Source organism: Pleurodeles waltl, chromosome 7 (genome assembly GCF_031143425.1).
Source record: "Pleurodeles waltl isolate 20211129_DDA chromosome 7, aPleWal1.hap1.20221129, whole genome shotgun sequence".
Lineage (NCBI taxonomy): Eukaryota > Metazoa > Chordata > Amphibia > Caudata > Salamandridae > Pleurodeles > Pleurodeles waltl.
In genome coordinates, this window is record NC_090446.1 from 221,086,885 (window position 1) to 221,114,115 (window position 27,231).

At 40.3% G+C, this 27,231-nt stretch overlaps 1 protein-coding gene across 1 annotated transcript in view; it reads left to right on the forward strand.

Annotated features, from left to right (window-relative positions):
- BMP7 (bone morphogenetic protein 7) overlaps nt 1-27,231 on the forward strand; it is a 391,425-nt gene that overhangs the window by 309,121 nt on the left and 55,073 nt on the right. The window contains exon 4 of the mRNA XM_069243593.1: nt 12,031-12,228. Coding sequence (XP_069099694.1) covers nt 12,031-12,228 — 198 coding nt within the window. The remainder of the gene's footprint in view (nt 1-12,030; nt 12,229-27,231) is intronic.

Genomic DNA, 27,231 nt, shown 5'->3' on the forward strand with positions numbered 1-27,231 from the left:
TGTCTGTTACCCCTCGAGGTTTGCATGTTTAGTATGGTAACAAAAAAAAGAGGACTGCTTTTGTAAATAGTAATTAATAAACCAAAGGTATGTAGTTGTTCTTGAGGTATACTCACTGGTTCATTATTGTTGGATGTGTGGATCTTAGGCCTGCTTCTCTGCTTGTAGTAGCAAGGTTATTATACTGCAGGTCCTGGGGTTCTGTTCAGATCTTGATTATTAAGCACAATGAAATGTTTCAGAACCCCAAGAATCATCTTTGGACACACATTCCTCTAATGCTTGATTTCTTTTTTGGACACGGCATGTGTTTCTGTCTAGCATTAGCTTCTTTGTTTTTGTGGTCATAGGTATTCCTTTTGAACCTGTTTATTTGTATTTCCTTGATTTCCCTTATCTATGTATTAGTTAACATCTTCCAAGTTATTTTTGCTCTCATGGGTTTTGATTTGTTTGTTTACTCTTGGTTGTTTTTTTCAAAATTGTTTTCTAGTTCTTTTAAAATATTACACAAATCTTCAGTTATAACTAGAATCAAATTGTAGATATTCATTCAAGATATCATACCACTTTTCCTGAAATTGTTTGTTCCTCTGGCACAGTAATTGCTCTGGCAATGCGTTGGCATTTGATTTGTGATATTTTATGGGGCGGATGAGAGGAGACATATCTTTTATACGAGCATGTGCTTCTTCAGTAGTGAATGCCAGGGTTACTGCTTTGTTAGAATTGATGTTTTCTTTTTATTATTTATATATTTATTCATTTTGTGAAAATTACCAACATCATATCAACAGTTACTATGCCCCTACATGTAGGTTCCCAGCACAATTTAAAATTCACCCGGCACTTCTTGTGTGCTTCCATCCAGCAGTATTGTCCTGGTGCAGTAAGCACCAATTATTATCTTACTCCTAGATAGCTGAGGTGATCAGGCTGAGTAGGGACACTCACCATGGATGGCATCGGGGTGATTAGAGATCTTTTCTCCTATAAAGTGTCCACCATTGTACGCCATTTCTGAATGTCTCCAGGGGCCCTGTCATCGGTTTACACCATGCTGACCCATTTCTTCTCAGCTAACAACCATTTCCAGGCATCCCTAAATCACAGTTCTACAGAGGGACCACCAGGTTAGGCCCAGTGAACCATTAACCAGCAGCAACACCAGTGAAGCAGACTGGTGTCAAAGTCTTCCTTTTTTAAAGTTAGGATGTAGACCCAATACACAATACCTAAATGAGCATTCCATTCTTAAAGAAGGGATCTCTGCTAGGCACCCATTCACCTTGGTCCAAAAATCCATCATTACTAGGCATGTCCATAACAAATAAAGTAGGTTGGCTGCAGGCTGTTTGCATCTAGGACATTCCCCTGTCTGCATTGGGTAAAGCTTGGTAAGAGTGTGTGTGTTTATGTAGGTTCAATGAAGGATCTTGAATTGTACCAGGAAAAACCTGGCATTACTAGACACTTTTCAGAGTTAATGTTTTCTATATCTGTGAGCATCAGTTTAGGCGTTTGGGTGCTGTGAAGGTTGATTGGACCACTGTTTGCCATGGACCTTTTTGCTGGAGGCATGCTACAACAGATTTAAACAATTTCTAAAAATATTACACACACTGGGATCAACACAAGGTATGCATATGAAGTGGAGTGTTTCAATCACTGTAGATCCAATAGCTTGGTGCTAAATAAACCCTTTAAAAAATGCTTCATGTCTTTTGTGTGTGCTCTGTTTGGGAAAAGGAAAAAGGAAACCCACATAGAATCCTGCATCTCTGATGGGTACTGTTGTATTTCTTTTACCTTCCAAATGAGAACTCTGTATAAGTTCTGTAAAAACTTGGCTGACCCAACCTGTCCGTTTTCCCTGCCGAAGTAGGTAAGTTGGTATGGCTGCACTTGTTTTGATCCCTCCAGTTATTAGAACAATATAATTGTATCTTTTCATAAGAGTTAAAAATCTTGTGGTTTCAACATGGCTTCCAATCCTGAATGATCACTTTTTCTTTATTGTTATTTATTGATATGGGTAAGGTTGCTAGACATACTATTGTTATATTGTAAAACCCAACACCTATGTATCCAACACACCGCATGATGTGGTTGCAACAGATGTTTACTATGAATGGTATTATTTTTTTTATATACTATGTTATACCGTTATGTGCTATCTTATTCCATTTTTTATCACATTGTATTATACTGCAGTTGAATAAAAGGTTGCCATCCAGGTCAGTGATCTTCACCTGCTCTCCTTGAGTCAAATCTCATCCATAATGGAGCTAAATAAACAGAAGCTAGCTAATTGAGGATGGGTGCTTCTCTCTAGAAACAGAAGTATTGGATCCAGGGTCTCCCACCTTGGTAGTGGGGGGGCTGGATGTTACTTGGAGATTTCCCTGAAAAATATGAACCCAATTTTTATGTCCACTCTTGAGGGACATTTATTATTTTTTAACGAAAGATGTTTGCTGGGACAGTTGGACGGCTATAAACTGCAGATCTGAGGTGGACCAAAAAGTATTCAAATGTAAATGGATTGGGCCGTCAGCTGCAGATCTCATATTTGATAAGCATCTTATTTGAAAAGCAAGCTTCCATGTCTAAGTGATTCTGCTGCAGGAGTGTGAAGTGAAGAGATGATTAAGGGGTGAGGAAGATGGAGTCCATAACAAGACTCCTGTTAAGGACTTCACAGAAATGCTATGAGCAGGATGTGTATGCTGTGAGTTCAAGCCTAGCATTTTCACTGTGACAGTCAAACGTGGTGAGAGTTACAGCCGTTATGTTTCTGTATTCACTACCAGAGTGACAGGTACCTCCACCTAAACTGTTCAGGTGATCTCACCATTAAACATCTTATGTGTCATAATTACAGTGGACCCGTAAAACAGGGTCTAACTAACGAGCTTCGGTAACATCAGAATTGCTATATATTAAACCTTGCGTTATGCCTTCAAACGGCCCACTTTGAGATGTTGTTTTATTCAGACATCACAAGGGCAACCTGTGGGAGACCAACTGCAAAGTTTGTGTTTTCTACTGCTTGATCTGTTCTCTCACATTATAGAAAATACTCAGAGGCCTGCGTCATGAATTCTTATAATGTAACGCACTTTCAGTGTTTACTTGTCAGACACTTTAGTGGGCTGCGGGAACTAACACAGCCTCCAGCATTCCACACGTGGCATTGATGCAGAATGTAGATAACTGATTAAATAGCCAACTAAAGGGGTGCCCAGTCCCATAATGGGTTCAGCCTGGATCCTCAGGTTAGTTCCTGCTACTTAAATGCATCACATGCCAGCCTTGTATCCTTGAAACTTGACGTCATCCATTACCGGCAGTCTGCTCCAGCTGCCTGGACCCAGAGCTGCTTGCTGAACTTTGAACCAAGTCCTTTAGCATATTTTAATCTTTGTATTAAGCTGCGAGTTCCTGTTTAAGATAAGTGATGAGTGCTACTCAATGTTTTTTGTGGGCCACTATCTTGGGGAATTGGCTTAACAACTTGTAGAACATGTCACTCATGAAGATTACATAGTGCCTTCCTTGGCGAACACATAATTGAACCAATTAGTTGTCACTACCATAGATTTCGTATCAAACAGAGACATAACCAGTTTAGAAGGGCACAGTGATTGCTGGTTGTATGTCAGAAAATCATAGACCGAAATATTGACTGATATAAATATTGTGTCCTGAATATCATTAAAAAAATATCATGCCATTAAGTGTAGAATTTGGGCCTTATTATGAGTCTGGCGGTCAACAGACTGCAAGACTTCTGGTGGCGGTTGGACTGCCACATAACGAGTTTGGCGGGCAGACCTGACAACCTACCTCCGTCCCCGCCAGGATCTTTGATCTCGATGGGATGACAGTCGGTGCAGGTTGTAGTCAGCCAGGGTGGTGCTGAAGACAGCTCCACCCTGCTGATTACAACCTTGTTCTCCTCCAGCATTTTCATGGCAGTTCTCAACTGCCATGAAAAGGCTGGTGGAGAACAAGTGCAGGGGCCACCCTGCCCCGCACCCTCAAAATGTGCATTGTCTACTATGTGCTGAGGGTGCTGGTGCCCCTTGAGTGCATTAGTGTTATGAACCAGCGGTAATGCTGCTGCACCTTTCCCACTGGGCTAACGAGCGGGAACCTTTGTTCTCATTCTCCAGGGCTGACATTACTCAGGATTAGGTTTTTACATGCTTAGACCGTTCAGGTTTTTTCATGGAGCTGACATTTCAAAAGAAGAGCATAGAAACTGAGACAAATGTAAACAAATACACTTGTTATCCCACATCCAACTTGAACTTCTGCCTTCTGATCAGGTTTAGTCTCTTAATCCACTGTTTTTTTTTTTAGTAAACAGTATCTCGCTAAATGCTTCCATTTCGGTCCCCAATTGGTTTGACCCCATTGACTTACTTGGGCCCTCACAACTGGCTAATGAAATAGGCCAGCATTCCATCATACCCCGTCTTAACGATATCAAAGTTGGTGGAGCTCCAGGGACAGGGAAATCTGGAGGTGGGCCCTGAGTTGTCTAAAATGAAGACTTACAAGGTTTATAATTCCTTAGTAATTCCTTATTTTGACAGAGGCTTTAACTTAGTGATTTCATCTGCTGAAAGCCGAAATCTCCAAGTGAAAGTAAACATGTCCATAGGGTTTTCACGGATCTCAAGCCCAATGGTCCCAGTCTGAGGGCATAGCACATTTGTATGTTCCATGGTACAAGTGCTTTGTATTGGCTTTGTTTTCAATTTGTTTTCAGACTAGCCATTTTTCTTGTTAAATGTATTTTGTATGTGACCATGAGTAGGTTGTCTCTTGCACAATGAGTGGGTCTCTTTGATGTAGATGTTTGTGGAGGACTATAAAACAATAAAAGTTAAGTTGGTAAGAATTGGATCATAATCAGTTGTTAATTGTTGATGTAACTATTTTGACCACTTAAGTTAAGCAGGTCTGTGATATACAGCACAATTGCTGGCCAATCGTGATTTCCAATGTTGCTAGCGCAGGTGTTTTAACAAAGATATTAATGAGTATTCATGTATTATGAGAAATGGATTTGCGTAGAAAATGCAATGACATAGAAAAATATTGCACACATTTGAAAATGTGATCACGATGAGTGGCTGCCAATGTTCACAAAGTGTACTTATTAATGGCTTAATAATATGAAATGTTGAGCATATGTTTGATTAATTTAGTAATATGTCATATTAAGGGTTATTTATTATGTATTAGCTTTATTAATTGTAGGCCTTAACTTAAGCTTTATTAATTGTAGGCCTTAACTTAGCGGAGGTCTTGGCCTAGTTGCATGGCCTCATGTCAAGCTGTAGTTCTTAACATTTAATAAAATGGCTGTTCAGAGAATTAAACTTTGATTTTCCACTGTACTGTCTAAATGTGCTCATAGCTAAAAGGTTTTCTCATGAGAACCGATTGCTAGTATATGCTGTTCTTGCTAAATGTAACATTATGAGTGTAATGTGTGTAAGACTGACTTTCTCAGGAGGAGAACAATGAAGACACTGAGTGGAGTGTAAGCTGCAACAATATTGTTACCTGACGAGCCGGATGATGAGGACATTACAAGAGAAGACAATCAGCGACATGTGAAAGGAGTAGTGGTAGAATTCATAGATTTGAGGTTTTAGTTTTATTGTACAAAGTGTGAACATGCTATCCCTTGGTCAATAGGGACTTGGGAATTAGTTTTAGGGAATCTAACTTAGCCGGACTGCACCAAGAGAAGAAAAGCCATTCTCTCTATTCTTCTTGAGGGTTTACCTCTATTCCTTCGAGTTGCTCAAAGACTGAGTTTTCTGAACTTTGATGCTGAATCGTGATGCCTTGCTGACCGAATTGATGTCCTGATGACAAAGACTACCTTAGCTTGCCGATCCAATTGAGGATAGGTATATGAATTACTAAATGTGACTTGCAATGTATATTTGCTTTTCTTTCTAAGTACAAAACCGCACTATTTTGATAGAGCCATAGCTAGATGTTTTCCAAATTTGTGTTTGCTAAATTGTTTTGCATGAAGCCTAACATGTTGATGCTAATCTGGTGTTAGCTGAGGGATTCTTACAAATGAAAGTCTGCTATGGGGAATAACGTTTGATGTCTTTCTTTGCTGAAACTAAATGTATGTGATTTTGTTTGCACAAGTTTTCTTATTATTGATTTGCACTGTAACCTTAGAATGTGTAACAGTTCAAGCTTTGATTAGAAGGCATTTCTTCTGTCACTTTGGACAGACAGTGTTGTTTCTGTGTGTGTATCATTTGATTTTGAGATTAATTTATGTGACGTTAGCATTGTTAGTATAAGAAAATGAATATTCTAACTTTTACTAAAGGTTATTCATGAATGAAAGGTCATGGAGTGTGAAAATTACTGACTCCATTGATTACTGATGCTATTGATTATCATTGATTACCGAGGTTATTGATTAATTATTGATCTGCATGTACTGGAGTTATTGTGGGAACATCTTAATTGCAAGTCATAAGGTTCATTGACCTAGTTGCGTCCCCTTGTAAGTTTACTTATTAAGGTCAGACGCGCCAACAATGTTCAACTAAAACCATCATAGCTGTAACCAAGTTAACGTGTTTTGTATAGTTAAACTCGTTTAGGAGCTTTGATTCCTTTAAGCAAAAGGTTTATTGCAACTGTGCGCCAAGATTGACCCCATTCTCCTTCCAGCTCTCCAGAGCTGCATCAGTTTATAAACATTGAACTCGATCGGACCTCTCCCAAGAGGCTAAAATATAACATTTGTAGGACCACAAGATGGAAAAAGGTGGTTTAGTGTATTTTTAACCTCCTGCAATTCATCCCTTGAGTTCTCCTGGCCCTGAGGCTTCAATTTAGCCCCATTTCTTATGGTTACCTGCGTTTTTCTCACTCCCCAGTGGCAGGGCCCAGTTCATATGTATGGTCTCCACCAGGGCAATTTCAAACCTAATGAAGGGGTGTGCTTTCCTAGTAATAACATCCTAAGTAACACTGTGTTTTTGGGCAAATAGGGAAAACACATCCACTGTTTCTTACGCATCTTGCTGCATGTTACATCTGTTTTCTTCCCAGGAGCAGTAGATTTTGGCCTAGCCTCATCTAAGTCTTTCTGAGCCCCATGTTTCCTATGTTATCCACTACTACACCTGGCCATTGTTGCCTGATGTCTCTAATAACCGCAGGCAGGTCAATGCATTTTGTATGTTTTCAAGTTATTTCATACATGCTGAGAGACGCAAATTGCTGAATGTGTCTAGGCATTAATTGAAAACATTTGTTAAAGGAGAGTTATCCTTACATTTTTAGAGCACACTAATGTTTCCTAAAGTACACAGAATTCCCTTGGATAGAAGTCAGTGAATTAATTAGACACACAACCTTGAAAACACCCTGCACTGTGCTATGAGATCCTTCACTTCATGGTCAGCTCTTGATCTCATACTCCGTGTGAAAGAGTCAACTTCAGTGATAACCAGTGTGGGTGCTCAGTGCCCTATCTAAATGTGAGTGGGTGGCATTTTGAGTCCTGCTGCTAAAAGTAAGTTGCAACGGCGTTTGGCAAAGCCTCGAGTGCTCCAGCATATCTGAGGCCATGAGCAATGCATTGAGTGTTGGGGTTTACTGTTGTTTTTCTTACAGTAGCTGGTGAATTTTAGTACGGATCACGTTTTGTTTCATAACTATACCATCTCTGCCATTAAAGATATTTTGGAAAGTTCTATTTTCTCAAATGTAAACAAACATTATTTATCTACTGAATATGCAAACTTATATCTAGGATCCACCTCCTATGCTTTCTTCTGGGCCAGCAGTGCTACATTTTCAACTGCAGAGCTCATGGTTGAAAACATTTATAGTTCTTGTCTAAAGACAACTAATGCTGTTGTCAAAAGGCCTCTTGTGTACAATCCCAATATTTGGTGTGGACTTTAGGTCAGCCCATTGCTTATCACTGCTTAACTCTCTTGTCAGTCTCATTTGCTTGCTTCTTCTTCAGTGGCTTTCCTTCCTCCTGTTATGGTTGTCTCTGCCTGGAGCATAGCTATTGTACCATCCTTCTGATTGGAGTACTTGGATCCTTCCTCTGGAACTACTTATTGTCTTATGCTTTTACGAATACGGTTGGACTGGATGTATTCTTGCTTTTCTCCACTTCCTGCTCTCTTCTTACTGTGCTGCATGAAAAGTGAATTTGAAGTTGTTTTCTGTTACCCATTGTTCCCTGCACAGCAGTGTATTTTTTCACAGGGGATTACAGTCTGCTTTGATTAATTGACACTAATGCAGGCATGTGTGCTTATTACTTTTCCTATGCCTATGTAATTTCAGCCCGACCTGCAGTTTTTTGCCTTCTCTTCTTGTGCAGAATACCTCCGTTTGCTGCAACGGGCGTGCAAATACATTCACTCACTATCTTTCTCTCACTGGATGTTAAATTGATGAGCTCCGTCTACCCTCGTCTTTAGTGCCCTTTCTTTTACCTGAGCTTGTGCTTTGTCAGCTCTGTGTTATTTATATATGGATTAGCTGAAACTCCCAGATCCTTATAGCGTACCGAGGGATTTTTGTAGAGGCTTATTTCATGTGTGTGCAGGTAATTTCACTTTCTGCTGTTAATATTCTGTGAATTTCCCTGTTACTAGTGACTTGTAAATTATTTTCTGTAGAAGCTGCCGCTCTCAGTGCTGTGAAACAAGTGCATGTTTTTGTAAATGTTTTTTTTTTTTTTTTTTTTTTGTAAAACCATTCCTTGAATCTCTTTTATTCTTTTTTTTTTTTTTTTTTTTTTTTTTTTTTTTGGGATGATCAGAACATGACACACCTGCTGCAAAGAATTGGCAATGCCAAAATTTAGGACCATTTGCTTTGCCAATGCTTGTTTCGTTAAATGTGTAGATTTCCCCCGCCCCATGCACACTCGCACAAAAACACACACACCTACCATTCCCAGCTGACTCCCACACACCCCTAGCCCAGTATCCTTCCTAGGTTCAGGGTACCTTCCCATTGGCCTATTATACTGTGTTCCACTATATATATATATATATATATATATATATATATATATATATATATATGTGTATATATATATATATTTTTATTTTTTATTTTGATAGAATGGCTGTGAATACCTGTGTGTCCATTCAATAAATCCACAGGCACCACGCATAACCACATATTTGACATTTTGTAAGGTAACATTGGCCCCTCTGATACCCCCACATCTTTTCTGGGTTAGGTATTAAACTCTAATCTCTTTTATACACCACCCAATTTTGTTTTTTGGTGACTCATGAGGAATCTGTGAGTAACAGGCCTATCATGTAACGGGGCAGCAACAAAAACAATCTGACTACCAGCCAAGCATATTACCTTGGTCCACAGATCTGGTCATGATTGGTGGTTCTTGGAATGTGGATAAGGAAAATGTGTCCTTGTCCTATCATATTAACCTTTTTCCAAAGTGTTCACACATGGCTCTAGGTCATCATATAAATAGGTGAGTAACAAGGTATATAAAATTACCTCTTCTGAAACTACTTTGCACCTTTTTTATAATGCAAATATATTACAAAAATGGGACTGCCACCTCCCATATTAAGAACCAAAAGGAGAAAATATACGTAGTGCAAATCAAGGATGTATATCAATTTTTAAGTGACTGTTAATATATTTGACTCAGATTATAATGTATTAAGTGCAGTCTGTAATTTTCAGCATATTGTGAAAAGGTGTGTAGTTTTAATTGACTTTGCAATGTATCATTGTTGAACTGCATTTTTTTCATATGGCATACTTATATTGTGAATTACTTTGTATCAGCGTACGTTGTATCAATACAATAAATGTTCCCTTAAACCAGATTATCATATTTATAACCCATCACAGAGAGGGTTAGTTTGAATAAATCCAAATATTTATGATAAAGTTTTATAATGCTGTTGAGCACTTTTTGCAATAGCAGAAATTAAAAATCTTAAGACTGTCGAGTGTTTTGATTACAACCCTGGCTCCTCCCCAAAAGCCTCTTTTGATTTTGGACTCCCTTGCAGAACCATCACTAAACGTTAAGGTAACCTGAACCCACTAAATGTCTGCAAGATTTGGTGAAGAATTTTAAATGGTACCATCATTAGGTGATGAAAACATTTTTGATTCTCCACTTTGGCTTTGCTCTCTAATGGATCTTCACAAAATGTGATGTTGCAAAACTAATTCTAACTTGTGTATTGTCTGCCAAATTTCATTCAGCTGTATTAAATAATGTCAAAGTTATTTGCAAGTTAAAATACACCTTCTCTTTAAAAACTACATTTTAACCATAATTATGTATTTAAAAACATGATTTAATTTTGAAATCATTGTTTCAGAATCGCGATTTCCAACAATTTAAATATTGCTTGACAGAAATTGTCATTACAGCATCTCAGTTTTAATGGTTTGACAAATCTAAACATATTTTTACATCTTTTGAAAAAAGATCAAACATGGAACGAGAAATCTTGCCCACATCCAAGTTTGATGCAAGTCTGTTTGGAGATGTTTTGCAGTATGTGACAAAAAACGTGACTTTGGAATTTACTAAGGGCAAATTCACATGTCGGACCGCTGTGTAAATTCGAATTCCGTGATGGATCTTCTCAAAACTCTCCAAGACTTAGTTGATGGAAACAGCTCCAGAGTTATGAAAGTTTTAGATATCGCAATTACTCAAGTGTCTGCTCACAGGAGTGGAAGTATTAAGACGTTTTCTCCTTCCTATAGGCATAGACGTTATGCCATTTTACCATTTTTAGAACACAAATAGTCTAAGCAGTGACACGGAATCTCGTTAATCAGCCCTTCAGTATTTACCCAGTTCTTTTCTAGAAGAGATTGTCCTCTGGTAAAAGTGAAGCTCTGGGGTGAAGTCGCCCCCAGCTATCTGTTGGGGTCGGGTCTCCGATTCCTTGTACTAGGGTTAAAGGAACAGGCAATGAGAAGGTATTGATGAAGATCTAACTTCATGTGGATCTAAAACTGCAAAGTTGTTAGAAAAAGAAACTGATAAAAAGAATCGTTGCGGATGTTTGATGTGCATAGATTAATAAATTAAATATTTTCTCCTTATGAGCCACAGTCTATCTTTTCTGATGTAATGGCCTTAAAATTATGCTATTTTTAATCAGTATGGTGACTTTATGGTCATTATTGTTGTTGTTCTTATATTATGACTGCAAGTGAAAAAATCTAGTGTGGGAAATGCCAACAGCATCATCTTCCGTCCTTCTCATGTAAAGCATGACTTAGTCTACCTTACCCTAGACGCTGAAGCATTTTTTAGTATTGACTTATTTTGTCTGATGAATTTAATCTGAAATTTTAGAGTCTATAATTTTAAGTGGCCCATAGAATTTCATTATTGTATGGCATATGGAAATAAGGGGGCACATGATAAATAATATGGCTATCTTGCCTAAATTATAACACAAATAAAGACAGGATTATATGATATATTTGTGATTGCAAACTGATGATGAGGCACAATGAGCCTTATCTAGCACAAATTAGATATTTTAGCACACGTGCTCAAAGAAACTCTGAAAACTACATGAAACACGTTTGAAGACAAAAAAACTTTCCTCAATCCATCAACTGAAAAATTAATCACAAATACTCGACATTCTCTCTTTAGTAACTAAAAACAGCAACTGACAAATGAAATATGTCCTCTCTTAACTTCTGCCAAGTTTTGGGAACTGGGTTTTTACTCCATGTGATCCAAATTTGTTAACTTTTTTATCAGTATGAGCTAGGCACGTTATTTTAAGTTTGTCAATTACGTGGCTTATGTGGTATGAGCTGTAAATCAATACATAATCATAAGTAAATACTTTATTCGTCGGTGATACTGTGAGGGGGGAAGGGGAGAGTATATTTTGACCTTGATATGTACTACTGTGACCATTTTCTAATTCCTGTGCATACATGTTTTCATCTATGAAGGGCACAGCATAAATCCTAAAATGGCAGGTTTGATTGGAAGACATGGCCCTCAAAATAAGCAGCCATTCATGGTAGCATTCTTCAAAGCAACCGAGATTCACCTGCGGAGTATTCGATCAGCAGGAGGCAAACAAAGGAACCAAAATCGGTCTAAAACACCAAAGAACCAGGAAGCACTGCGGGTGGCTAATGTAGCAGGTATGATTCACTCTTACAAACATTTGGATTTTGATGACATAAACAAGGAAGTTGCTGAGGGTAGAAAAATGAACTAATGCGAATGAATGTGTGCCTATTAAACAATATTTAGGGTTCATTGGACTTGGTGCAATGTCGTTGACAGGACAGCACATCCCTGTTCTAAAATCCGACACCTGATTACCCTGTGATTGATTCATCTCCCTTAAATCACCAGAGAAATGTATTTTATATCCACTTAAAAAGTACACTTGTATGGACTACAAAAATACCGATTTGGTACATGTTACACTTGACGCCTTCGAAAAGGCCTGCCTTTTTAACTAACCGCATGTTTCATTCTGATATGTGCATGTTCACTTTTTACATTGTAAATTTGGGTTAAAAACCTCAGCTTAGAAAGAAAAAAAAACTAGGACTGGCAGAAAGTGTCAACAATACTGTTCCCAGCAGTCGGGTACCTACGTCCTGTTTGAGATACTGTCAGCAAACCTCTAAAATATGCCCTTGTTTGTACAGTCTTGAATGAATGAATGTTCAGAATGTGATTCAAATCAATAAAATTGAAATATGGATTTTTTTTATTGGTTAAACGTTTAATAAATCCTACAGCTAATAAGGAGCTCCTTAGCTACAAGTGATGTAATTCCAACAGATGTCTCCAAGTTTAACCAATTAGATAAGCTCTTGTGTGCATCTTTCAGGGGTACTCGAACACTGTCCAGAGTTGGACGCCAAGTTTTGTTTTTGCACACCTGTGAGTAAATTTGGCCAGATTTAGAAATATTAACTCCGAGAAGCTCAGGCTTCTCCAACCCTAACGTTATGAGGAAGGAAATTGGGCAGACTGCAACCCAAGCACCTCCCACCTCTTCCTCAGAGATACTGTGCATGGGACAACAATCAGTCCTGTGAGACTAACTCCCTTACAACTAATCCAGTGAGAGTCCCTTCCCCAGATGAATGACCATTCAGAAGAAATCCACATTGTACATTTTAGAATGCTTCACCTGCAGATATTATGAATATGTGTAATTAATATAAACAGAACAGCCACCAAGATATGAGCAATAAAATAGGTGATTATTAAACTTTTTTTTAACGTGGAAGAATGTTATCGTTATAATCAATGTCTCACTCAGGAAAATAAACTTAAAATGAGACAACTCATAATAGACAACCATTGTAGTAACCAGCTCAGTGGACTCTGAAAATAAGAAATATCATAAGGGAGCTGTAGAACTGCTCAAAGCTACCAGCATAACCATAAACTGTCTCTCAAACTTCATCATCCATCACACCACTAAACGCTGCATCCTTTAACACGATAACCACAATTTAGTGGTCATCACACATGCCTTGGAAATGCTTCCCACATAGGATCAAAACAAAGCAACATTCTGTCAGCCACACCCTGCACTGTATAATGTGCTAACCATTTAGGTAAAAGCTTTGGTGCCTAACATAGGGGTAGTAAGCACTATATAAATGTTGTAGTACAATACGAAACAAATGGTTGACCTGTTTAGCAGCTATTGGGTCTATGAGATTTGCTTTCTTGAGATAAATGTGTAAATGAATACAGGTTCACACAATGCACTTCTTAGCTCATTGATGTCTTTCCTTTATTATATCAAAATAACACACAAGAGAGTGAGAAGGAACAACTACAGACTAACCTCCCCATAACATAACCAAAACCAACAAAAGCAGAAGTTCAGAAACCTGAATTTGATATGTATGTGTTTTTAAAAAAAAGACCCCTCACCCATCGACCTAGCTGATGGCATGCCTCATCATTGGAGTCCCACTCTGGTTGCCTAGCACGCCTGGGATGTGCTTCTAAGCCTGATTACAGTGGAGTGGGTCCAGGGTGGCAGTGAGTCTAGTTACTAAAATGTGCAAAAACCAAGAAGTGTTTTTAAAATTGTCTAGAGGGCACCCTTAGACCAGTCCCTTTACTTTAGTTATTGGTGCTCCCTGACTAGATTAAAAACAATGTGATGTGTTTGGAGTAATTATGTACCCCTACATCTATAATGCAGTTGACACGTTTCAGCCATGAATCACTGTGCCCCAAGGGGTTGAAATTGGTTTTCTTCAGGACCTAATACCACATCAGCTCACTTTGGACTAATTTATCTATATCTTATCCGCATTACTCACGGCTCTCTCCTTCATGTAGGCACTGCTCTGCTTAAGAATCTGCAGACGAAAAGGGAAGACGACAGGAAGAACATAGACAACAGATAGGCTCATGGTCGCATTATAGTCTTAAACCATTTTGTTCTGCCATCAGGCATTCCACATAAACAAATGGGCACTCATTCAATCATCCCTATCCCACTTCATTAATTAGTCTGATTCACTGAGTTGCATTCAACTCATCTTATATTCCCATATACTTGCAAACATGTGACTCAAATCCATAATGTGTATATATAGCAGCTCACATCATCGTTGTATTACACCGTTAGTGCTGCAGCTGCCTGACATCCAACTCGTGTAGGTAGCATTGTGCTCAATATTATACATCAAGAGAAATTTTCTTCTAAACCTGACTTACAATAATATCCATATGGCTTTATGTTCAAAAACTGCCACCTCTACCACACAAATCGTTTGGCATGCATAGGCACATTTTTGGAGAAAATACTCCTTAAGCCGAGTGACAAGGTCTGTCGTTAGCCCCATACACCTAATGCTACCATAGCAGCATTATCCAGGAGGCCTTAATGCTCATTATCATAGGGGAATTCCTTTCTTAAATGTATGTTCATTGAATTGCTTGCATGCTTACAGCATGCATGAGCTAAGTGGTGACAAGAAACCGCCATTGTATAATTGTGTCCTCTATTTCAACAGCTTTGTAGAGGTCCCAGGGGGCTGAGCCCTGTAGTCACACACTGAAAAGTAAGCATATGTAGTCATAACTTTTCATAGTATGTCCCCATATCAGATGAAACAAGGCCAATCCCACACAGACCCACTTAATTCATCTAGGGATAACACCAGCCATTCGCCTAAATACATCCCCAGGTTCTCCGGATATGGTTTGGCAAGTACATCTTTTTCTTTATATACCAAGCTATTCGGGTAGATGCGGAGCAGCGCAATGACACACCTGTTCTCTGTGGGGGCGTGATTGAGGGCGTGTCTGGGGGGCATATACGATGTGCGGGCACATTGTGCGTCACCTGATCCTGTGTTTCAGTCGAGGGGACCGCTGATTACTACTTGCATAGTGTAGAGCACACATACATGCCAGTCGTATTTGTGGCAATGTTGGGGGTGTCTCTAATGTGCCATGGTCTAGTGTGCCACATGCATCATATGGTATTAGGACTTTATTTGTGTTTTCTTAACTTTTATCTCTTTAACCCCTTCGCTGCCAGGCCTTTTCCCCCTCAGGTGCCAAGCCTTCTTTTGGCTGTTTGGGGCAGTTTGCGCTTAGGCCCTCATAACTTTTTTGTCCACATAAGCTACCCATGCCAAATTTTCGTCCTTTTTTCCCAACATCCTAGGGATTCTAGAGGTACCCAGACTTTGTGGGTTCCCCTGAAGGAGACCAAGAAATTAGCCAAAATACAGTAAACATTTTTTTTTTGTAAATGGGGAAAAAAGGGGAGCAGAAGGCTTGTGTTTTTTCCCTGAAAATGTCATCAACAAAGGTTTTGTGGTGCTAAAATCACCATCTTCCCAGCTTTCAGAAACAGGCAGACTTGAATCCGAAAACCCCACTTTTCAACACAATTTTGGCATTTTACTGGGACATACCCATTTTTACTATTTTTCATGCTTTCAGCCTTCTTCCAGTTAGTGACAGAAATGGGTGTGAAACCAATGCTGAATCCCAGACAGCTAAACATTTCTGAAAAGTAGACAAAATTCAGAATTTAACGAGGGGTTATTTGTGTAGATCCTACAAGGGTTTCCTACAGAAAATAACAGCTGAATTAAAAAATATTGAAATTGAGGTGAAAAAAACAGCCATTGTTCTCCACGTTTCACTCTGTAACTTTTTCCTGCCATGTCATATTTTTGAAAGCAATATACTGTTACGTCTGCTGGACTCTTCTGGTTGCGGGGATATATAGGACTTGTAAGTTTATCAAGAACCCTAGGTGCCCAGGGCCCATAAATGAGCTACACCTTGCAATGGGTTTTCATTCTATACGGGTTATACAGCAATTCATTTGCTGAAATATTAGGGGGGGAAAAATAGGTATCACGAAAACCTTTGTATTTCCAAAGTGGGCACACGATAAGGTGTTGAAAAGCAGTGGTTGTTTGCACACCTCTGAATCCCAGGGTGCCCATACTATCATGCGAGTTACAGGGCATTTCTCAAATAGACGTCTTTTTTACACACTGTCTTACATTTGGAAGGAAAAAATGTAGAGAAAGACAAGGGTCAATAACACTTGTTTTGCTATTCTGTGTTCCCCCAAGTCTCCCAATAAAAATGGTACCTCACTTGCGTGGCCTAATGCTCGTGACAGGAAACGCAACATGGACAAATCCCATTTTTACATTGAAATCTGATGTGTTTTTTGCAAAGTGCTTAGCTTTAGATTTTGGCCTCTAGCTCAGCCGGCACCTGGGGAAACCTACCAAACCTGCGCATGTTTGAAAACTAGACACCTAGGGGAATCCAAGATGAGTTGACTTGTGGGGCTCTCACCAGATTCTGTTACCCAGAGTCCTTTGCAAACGTCAAAATGTGGCCAAAAAAACACTTTTTCCTCACATTTTGGTGACAGAAAGTGCTGGAATCTGAGAGGAGCCACATATTTCCTTCCACCCAGCATGCCCCCAAGTCTCCCAATAAAAATGGTACCTCACTTGTATGGGTAGGACAGGAAATGCCCTAAAACACAACATGGACACATCACATTGTCCCAAAGAAAACAGAGCTGTTTTTTGCAAAGTGCCTAGCTTTGTATTTTGGCCTCTAGCTCAACCGCCACTTAGGGAAACCTAGCAAACCTGTGCATTTTTTAAAACTAGACACCTAGGGGAATCCATGATGGCGTGACTTGTGGGGCTCTCACCAGGTTCTGTTACCCAGAATCCTTTGCAAACCTCAAAATTTGGCCCCCCAATTTTTTTTTATCACATTTCGGTGACAGAAAGTTCTGGAATCTGAGAGGAGCCACCCAGTGTTTCCCCAAGTCTCCCAATAAAAATGGTACCTTACTTGTGTGGGTAGGCCTAGTGCTCGCAATAGGAAATGCCCCAAAACACTATCTGGACACATCAAAATTATCAAATACAAAACTACCTGTTTTTTTAAGGGTGGAGGGCATCTGTGTTTTTGGTCCTGGGCTCAGCAGCCATTTAGGGAAACCTACCAAACCCAGACATTTCTGAAAACTAGACACCCAAGGGAGTCCAGGGAGGTGTGACTTGTGTGGATCCCCCAATGTTTTCTTACCCAGAATCCTCAGCAAACCTCAAATTTAGCAAAAAAATCACATTTTTCCCACATTTCTTTGTGGGATCACCGCACCAGGACACATTTCCTACCAACCAACGTTCCCCTCAGTCTCCCGGTAAAAATGATACCTCACTTGTGTAGGTGGGCCAAGTGCCTGTGACAGGGAGGAGCCAAAAACATTTCAAAATTGAGGGTGAACCAAAGCGGGTCTAAAAGGGCAGTTTGAAGAAAAGAAAAAAAAACATTTTTAGGCTGACAAGTGCAGCTGAATTTTTATCGTTATAGATGAGACAATGATGGGTGGTAGGAATTTTGTGGATTCCTGAAGATTCCGGAAGGTTCCATCAGAAAAAATTGGGTAAAATGTGTGTTTTCCAACAAAGTTGGAGGTTTGCAGGGCATTGTGGGTAAGAAAATGGTGCGGGTGCATGTGAAGGACACCACCCTGGAATCAACCAGATATTTAGTTTTCAAATGTGTCTAGGTCGTGTGGATTTTTCTACATGGCAGCGTCCCAAAGTAAAAAAAGTACAGCCCTCACCATTCCAAGTGGGACGATTTTGAGAGTTACCAAGCTCTCATGGCCCAAACTAAATGGGAGTTAGATATTGGCAAAGAGATAACCGACCAAAAATGGGCAGTAATCCTAGAATACCCTAGTCAAGTATCACGTAATACAAGATTCAAGTTGATACAATTCGCTATATTATATAGAGCATATCTCACACCGCGCAAACTACATTTACTATAACCTGCATTACCGTCCAATTGTCCTAGATGTGGGGTAGAAGAGGCAGAAATATTACACATGCTTTGGAGATGTCCCAATATCTCCCAATATTGGAACGGGGTGGGCACCATACTGGAAAAGGTAACAGGAAACGCCACATGTGGAACAATGGAGGTGTGCCTGCTTGGCCTAAGTCCGCGGACAAGAAAAGGAGATGTGACTACACAATTTGCAGACTTAGCACTCTTATTAGCAAAACGGCTACTAACCAGGCACTGGAAAGCAACATTGGCCCCTTCTGTGCTGCAATGGAGCATGGAAGTGTTGGAGTGGGGAAAGGCTGAGAGTGCCACCCTTAGAAGAGAGGAGAGCAGAGAACTGAGAAGACTTCCGATAGCTTTAGAATGGGATGAATTACTAGATATATTTAAAACAACATGTGAAGAGGAAGGCGTCCATTAACAAGTATAACATTACCATTAGCAAGGTACTAGGGTGGATATAACTTCGTGGTCGTCACTAGTGTTTGATAAGAACAGAAAAGAGATGACGTGAATGAGCCGCCGGCCAAAGTTGAAAGTTACAAATTCCCCAAAATATATGTACTAGACAGTGAAAATGTGTTGAAGTTAGAAGATTAAAACTGTACAATATTATTGCTACGGTCCCCCTACGAAAACAAAATGTCAAATCAGAAAATGAGAGAAGGAATATAATGTTTTATTGTTACACATTGTACACTATGAAAAGTAATATTCTGAATTCTCTTACAAATAACATTGTATGGCAAATGATGAAAATAATAAAAATGTGTTTAAAAAAAAACAAGCTCTCATGGCTCAGGTGTAAAAACCAAAACGCAAAATAATCAAATGTCCTCTTGCTTGCCGTGGGATAAGATGTTTTAGTGTGCGGGGGAGAGCTGAAAGACTGTTACCTCCTCCAGTTGGGGTGGGGGCATGACCAGGCCCATGCAGGTTGGTAGCCACCACCCCAGTATTTCTTTTTTTTTTAAAAATTCTCTGGCACCTAGTAGACTTTCTGAACCCCCCCCCCCCCCGGGGTGTGGATCGGGGGTAATTGCCCAGTGTGCCCCATTTATTTGGGGTGGGGGTATGGCCATACCCCACCCTCCTATTTTGAAAAATACAAATCTTCCCTGGTCTCTAAGGGCTTTCTGCCCCCCTTGGGGTTCAGAAGGGCCTTCCAAAAATAGGCAGATCTGCCCCCAAGGGGGGCAGATATGACCAACAGTAATGTGCCCCCATAAGGAGCGACTCTTGCCCAAGGGGCTGCCCCCCCAAAAAAAACACACATACCAGTCCCTGGTGTCTAGTGGTTTCTGCCCCAACATAAATAGGCCGCTCTGCCCCAACATAAATAGGCCGCTCTGCCCCCAAAGGGGGCAGAAATGGCCTAAATACAATTTGCCCCCCAGGGAAGCGACCCTTGCCTAGGGGGTCGCCCCCCCATACATAAAAACATAAAGTAAATCAAAAATATATATATCCCTGGTGTCTAGAGGTTTCTAATTATATTAGGCCGATCTGCCTCCGGGGGGGGGGGGCATAAAAGGAATAAAAGGACTAAATATATTTTGCCCCGACTTCCCCCCCATAACCCCCCCCCTGCCCCCCAGGAGCAGCCCTTGCCCGAGGGGCTGCTCCCCTTATGCGTAAGTATATATAAAAAAAAAAAATCCCTAGTGTCTAGTGGTTTTTGTCCCCCCTGGGGGCAGATTGGCTTAATTATATTAGGCTGATCTGCCCCCGGGGGCAGAAATGGCAGAAAAATAATTTGCCCCCGGGGAGGGACCCTTGCTCAAGGGGTCGCTCCCCACATATAAAAAGAATAAATAAATTAAAAAAATTCCCTGGTGTCTAGTGGGCATTTCTGTGGCCCGATCGCATGGCTATAAGCAGCAGAAATGCTTGCAGAGACATGAAACGAAAGGAAAGTCTTTTCCTTTCATTCCTCTGCCTGCCCCATCCTCCAGAGCGGAAGAGAAATGCTAAGCATTTCTCTTCCACATTGCGCTGGACGCATGCTTCTAGGGCGATGGGAGGTGACCTCTGATGAGGTCAGAACGCGATCGCATGCTGATGTCATCAGATGTCACGGGGGCGGGAGTGGAAGGGGAAGCGATTCCGCTTCCTGCCCTGCCCTGCCCTGCCCTGGTGGGGTGGAGGAGCGGCCCTCGGGGGAAGCGCTAGCGCTTCCCCTGAGGGCCCTTACCTGGCCGTAATGGTTACGTCCGTGGTGCCTGAGCGGCACAGCCACGGACCTAACCATTACGTCCACGGTGGGGAAGGGGTTACAAATTCTGGTCAGACTAGGTCATTACTTTTTCGCCAAATAACCACATTGTCAATATTGGAATGCACACTATTAATCTTGGCTAAAAGTGACTATAGGTTTTTATAGGAGCAGCGTAATCATTATTAAAATGCACAGAATGAGTATTAAAGACACCAGGTCCAAAACAATAAATAAATAAGGGCCTTTCAAAGGGGGGAGGAGGGGTGAGTGTCTGATTTCATTGTCTATATTTTATGCAGCATCCCAAGTGGCCACAGGACTATCAGGATAAACGGTGTATGCATATTAACTATTTCAAAAGCGAGTGAACAGGTATTCATAGCTTGAGAGAGATGTTCTAGGGAAACCCTTCCCTGCTCATTAATGTTGATTATTGGGGCCAGGTCATCTGAATTATACTATTGTTATTATGACTTTATCAAAGTCCCACCGAATTCCAGGGGCTATTATCATTTAATCCCTCCCTGAAGGTCGAAAGGTGATAGATTCATCACCGTTGTTTTTCAGTAGTCTGTGTTCCAGATTTTCCTTTCCTCCTTCCACTTGTTTAAGGACTAACCAGTGGATATAGTTTGGGGTGCGACCCATTCCCAAGAAATGTTCTGTGAAAACACGCATCTGACAACATCGTAGTAATATCAGGTGCAGGAGGAGCATAAACCAAACTAAGGCAACATTTCTTGTATGGCAACAGTCAGAGAAGAACGCTTGAGGAGGCTAGTGGTTGTCATATAAAGAATAAGCACAAATATGCTGAGATGTGAGCTGCCAATATCAGGAGTGGTTAAATATGGTGGGGTTAGTGGAGACTGCTCGACGCTTCCCTGGCTGGTGTCAAAACTGAGTTGGGTAAAGTAACCGCAATTTGGCAACATTAGAAAATGGGATATACTGATCTCCAGTGATTGCCAAAAAAAGAATGGAATTTGCTGAAGATGTCCAACACTTACTGACTAATATATAACTGCAATGATTTAGTGAAAATTACTTAAGGGCTTCACAATGACTATCTTACACCTTCCCCTTTCTTACCACCAACCTTGAGAGTAGAAAACAACAAGTTCCAAAAAGCTTTGAAGATAAGAACCTGTGTCATATAAAGGACACGTGTTAATATGTTGGGACTGAACTGCCAGAACCTGTGTGTTCTTTCTGAGTCTTCTGGATGTGCTTATTTTGATTGGACGTGAGCACGAATTAGTCTTCTGTAGATGGACATGGGCAAATGTTAGGATCTGGTTAGACATTTGAGGTTGTACACGAACCACAGCCTCTACTGGTGAGGATATCTATGAGAATGATTCTACTTTCTTTAGCGGGATACTCAAAACAAGCATTAGTAAAGCCATTAGGTCTCCGCTTTTCTACATATTGTCTTTGCCTATGCTGTTTGCTGAAGTAACACAACATTGGCGAAAGAAAAAAGATGCAATGATGCAGCCGATATTGCTGGTGGTGTCATTCTTTAGGCGCACGCATGCAAGGCTAAAGAATGACGCAGGTGCCATTTTTCTTTTTTTTTTTCAATCTAAGATGGACGGCTCACTTAGATCAAGCTAACTGTGCGAACACACTTTTTATGTAGTGGAGCACCCAGCATCAAATGACAAAGCAGCACAGGAGGGAGAGTGCAACATGTGCTGTGGGGTAGTAGGAGAAGCACATGAGTGAGAGAGAGGAATGTGGAACGCATAGAGGAGAGTGATGGGTGTTTTGAGTGGAGAAGCAGTACACGAGGGAGTGAGCTAGAAAACACATGCACGCTCATGGACTGCTGAAAGAAAGAGAAAAACAATTTTTTCCCTAAACATAAGCAGTGGAAGCATACAAGCCATTTAAAAAGGTTGGTGAAGGGGCCATGATCCAGAGGAATGGCAAACAGAAGATGTGGTACGCAAACTGTTGAGTAAGGAGCAAGCAAATGAGTGACCAAGCCAACCAATAAAAAGTGGTGGATGTGCTCCAAGGCCTCTGTAAGTTTTTAAAAATCCCACAATAGGTCTTTCGCAACCAGACAGCTGTAGTGTCCGGTAGATGACACCTAAACAAAGGGGGATAGGTAACAAATACAGGTTGTTTCAAGGAACAGAATCTTTGTCATTTTAGCTTTGACTCCCAGGCCATTGGTGTTTATCGAGGTCTGTGAAATTATAGACTTCTTGATAAGGCTGTTCATTCTATGCTCCCATTTTGTACCTGCGTGTGATTGACAGCTAAGAGAATAGAATGATAGACCATTCTCAGTAGACTTATAAGGGCACCAAAATAAAAGGACTTTCCACACCACAAAAACTAATTGCCGGTGACCCTTCACTAGCTGGGTAATGTTTGTTTCTCTTATGATAGGTGAGGATCACATTATTGTTCACTATTTGGTTGGCAGGGTTTTATCAATGCTTAATTTGTGCTGGTTGTTGCCAGTGAGGGCCTCATTTCCAGGGACTGGTGCTTATTTTTCCTTACCAAGAGCAAAAGAGAGAGAAATGCATAAATCAGAAAGACTGAGAGAAAGATGGAAAGGTTTCGCAAAGGGAGAAGCAGGAGCTTGTGATAGTGAGATAAATGGTAATGACTTGAAGAAGCATGAGCTGGATTGAGGGTTACACTGTCATGGTATCTGGTGCACCTATGTGTAACTGCACTGGCCACGAGCATCCGAGCAGAGCTTAATAAGGCACCAGCACTTTTTTCCGAATTAAGCACTGGGTATGAATAATGCCCTCCATTGCTGTGGACTTTTTTGTGGTTGAGGCTATGCAAGGGTTGCCGCTAAGAAGTATTCCCAGATCCTTAATGAATTTCTTTATAGATACTGCTGAACCAAAAGCATAGGAGCGGCGGGACACAAATAAAGGTGGTTTATGAGGTTCTTGGCTCCCAGAGCCACAATATGTTTTATTTCCTGTGGTTTTTGGACAGTTGGCATTTATCCCATTATCTGTGGTGCCAGAGCCCTTGGTGAGGTGGTATACTAGCTTATGGCTCACAGGGTTTATTGAGGTAATTGGATTCCTGCAGTTCATAAGTGAACCAAAGCAAAGAGGCGTGCCACAAAATGTAACTATTGGATTTATCACTACCAGATGATTGATAAATGGACAATATTTGTGTAAGAATGCGAGTATGTCAATACAACAAATCAATTGTTATCAATATTGGTGAGACGTGTCTTTGTGTTGCATGTGAAATAATTGGAAAAGTTAATATTTTTTATATTGCATATTCAACATTTGATATGCATATATATAATAATACGTACACAATACAATCTACAAAATTGCATTGATGCCCTTCTAGACGTGTCTAGCAAACATTGATTAAGTATAGGTTCGCAAAGTCTGTTGCTTATATGCTTTTACGTCACTTTTTCCTGATCATGCTGATCACATCTTTCTTACAAATAGGGGACAGGCAGGGCCGGCTCTAGGGCGGTGCGACTGGTGCCACCGCACCGGCGCTGACTTAGGGTGGGAGCACCGTGTTTGCAAATGTGTTATGCAAACAGGTCAAGATAACTCTGGTGATTAATGTTCTTTCTGGTGAGAAATCGGAGTTTTGTGTAGTAGAAGTTCTGACTCATTGTAAGGTAGGGCAGAGGGTGAATATGCCAGCCCCAGAGAATGTGTACTTTGCAGATAACAAAGTGCATATAATGTAAGTAGGGTAGTGGGTTATTGCTTTTGTCAGATAAATCCTTTTGTTACTTGCAATTTATTTATAAGTTAAAATCCTAATATAGAACAGACAGCTATTAACTGTCATCAAATAGCTGCAAGCTTACTGCAGGGTACAGATATTTTTACCCTAATGCTGCAAAACTGGTTCATTTGGGTAGAAATCAATTCTTCTTATTAAAAAGAACCCCCAACCATGGTGTTATGTTGTAAATTCTGAGTTTGTCGCTCTCCAGACCAAGCACTCTTAAACTAGACTGCCTACCAGTATGGGTGACTTGACTCCTACACCTTGTAGTTCTAATTGTTCTATGCAATATTTCCTATACACTGATTTACACATGTAATTGATTGTTTCTGTGTGATGTCAAGAGCTCTGACACCCTGCATTGGTATGAGTGGTGCTATAAAGCGAAATAAATGCACTTGAGAAAGAATGGTTGTGGAGAGGTTGGTAGTGAGGGAATCCGTGGCAGAGGTGGCGATTCGGGGCGGCGTGGCACCAACAAACATTGTGCTAAGGGCACCACCAGTGGTAGAGCCGGCCCTGGGGACAGGATATTGCATGGGTGGAGCAGTGATTGGCAACCGTGTGCTAGTGTGCTTAAATTGTGGGATGTCTAAGATAATAGTTTGTAACATTTGGTAGTAAGTAATGTATAAGTAAAGAGAAAAAGGAATAGTGTGTTAATTAGTTAAATTAGCATCACAAAAGAATGATGGACGGAGTGCTGAACAATGCCCCCACTCACAGATCTGGGTTTAATCCATCATTCTTTTGCTCACCATGCCACCCCAGTTTGGACCCAGCCATATGCAAATAAATCTTGGCCCTGTTCCTCATGGGGATAGTCCAGCCCGAAACTACCAGGCCAGGTTCTCCCTGGACCGGAAACAAGCATCCTCGGACCAGTTTCAGGGTATCACCATTCATCAGCCAGGCTAGCTTGAGTCCAGTGGCACAGTGAGGAGGGGACCCACATCTGGGCATACCATTCCATACCACGCCAAGACTGATTTGTATATGGCTAGGTTCATACCAAACTGGAATGGCATGATGAGCAAAAAAACTGATGGATTAACCCCAGATTTGTCGACAGCAAATGGCAACTCATTAATTGAGATAAATGCACATTCTAATTGTGTATTCAAAAACAAAGAACATTGTGGGTGCTCATACACTGAAACACATCGTTGCCTTGATGTGTAAACCCGGGTTTGCAAAAGCACACCCGTTCTAGAAACAAAGAAACAAACCAGTGGGGCACTTTTTTTTTTATTTATTTTTTATAATCATACAGAAAAAAATGTAATACAAAAAGAATATATCTTCTTAAACACATAAATATAGACATAAATACACAAAACATATAGATAAAGAATGTAAAGCCATCAGCCGACACGTGTTTCGTCCTGACTGGACTTCTTCAAGGCTGAGAAAATTACAACAAACAACAATCAATGTACAACAAACATCTATGTACAATATTTACACAAAAATAATAAATCTAACATTTTTTTCTTCATTTTCTAAAATGGATATACCAAAGATTTTTTGGTCAGTGGAGTACACAAAATGTCATATCACTTACGAAGAAGAAGAGAACCACCACCACATTAATATCCAAAATGTGAAACGCTTCCCATGTCTCCAAATATTCAATATATAAAAGCCACAGCAATGATTATGCATGCCACATGCAAACCCAAGTGTGAAAAGATTTCTCTTTTTTATGGATACTACATTACTTCATGTCCAGAGTAACCCCACCTTATGCAATGGTGAGGAAAAAAGGTATCCAATAAATATATACCTTTGATCACTTATACGTCCATTACGCTCTTATCCCATCTATCATGCACTAGAAAATGGGAAAAAGACGGTTTCATTAATCTCCTTTCGCTCACCAAATATATTCCTTAAGTCTACGAATATAATTTGTTGTTATGCCCATACTGACCTGTTTCTAACCATAGTTAGTTATCTCTTATGTCTATTCAAAATCAATCTAAATGCTGGGCGTCACAAGTCTTTTTCATATAAAGTGGAACCAACTAAAACACAAACAATTGGAATAACTCAAGTATCCTCTCTACAAAAACCTCTGTTGCTATAGTTATTAAAAAGTCACCATCAGCCCATATAACAAGATTTACACCAGTATCCACGCGGTTTCTAGCAATGGAGCAGACGCTCTAACGAGGCTCAATTTCTCCATTGCTTCCATTTAAGTATACTTCCCAAACCTCCACTGATAGCTTACCTATTTGTCCATCTTTCTATTCTTTGAGTTCACCCAATTGCATTTGCTGGTATATCCCGGCATGAAAATGCAAGAAATTGCGTCCCTCTTATATGTCTTCCGACTTTCTCATAGTGTATGCGAGCCTCTCGCCAGCATTTTTAAATGCCGCGTTCGTGTTCGAAAGAAGCTGGTTAACAACGAAGACGGACTTCCGCCTATCAATTATGGCTACGGCGGCCATTTTGGAGTGATTCGTATTCAAAAGAAACTAGTTGACAACGAAGACGGGCTTCCGCCTATCCCATATGACCGTGGCGGCCATTTTAAAGTGGTGGTTTTGATATTGCGGTCCTTTCAGCTAACGCACAAGCCACATACCTAATCAGAACCCATTTAAAGACTGGCGATACAAAAGTATCCCAAATCCGATTTCTCTCTACTAAGCCATACTAGAACATGGTGAGGACAGAATTCTCGTGACCAATTACACTTATCTTACTCCAAGTTAGATGTTACCTCACAAGACAGAAAGCTATACCACATTTAAAATAAAACACGGCTATGCTAAATGTAATCTACTAGTCATATCTACCA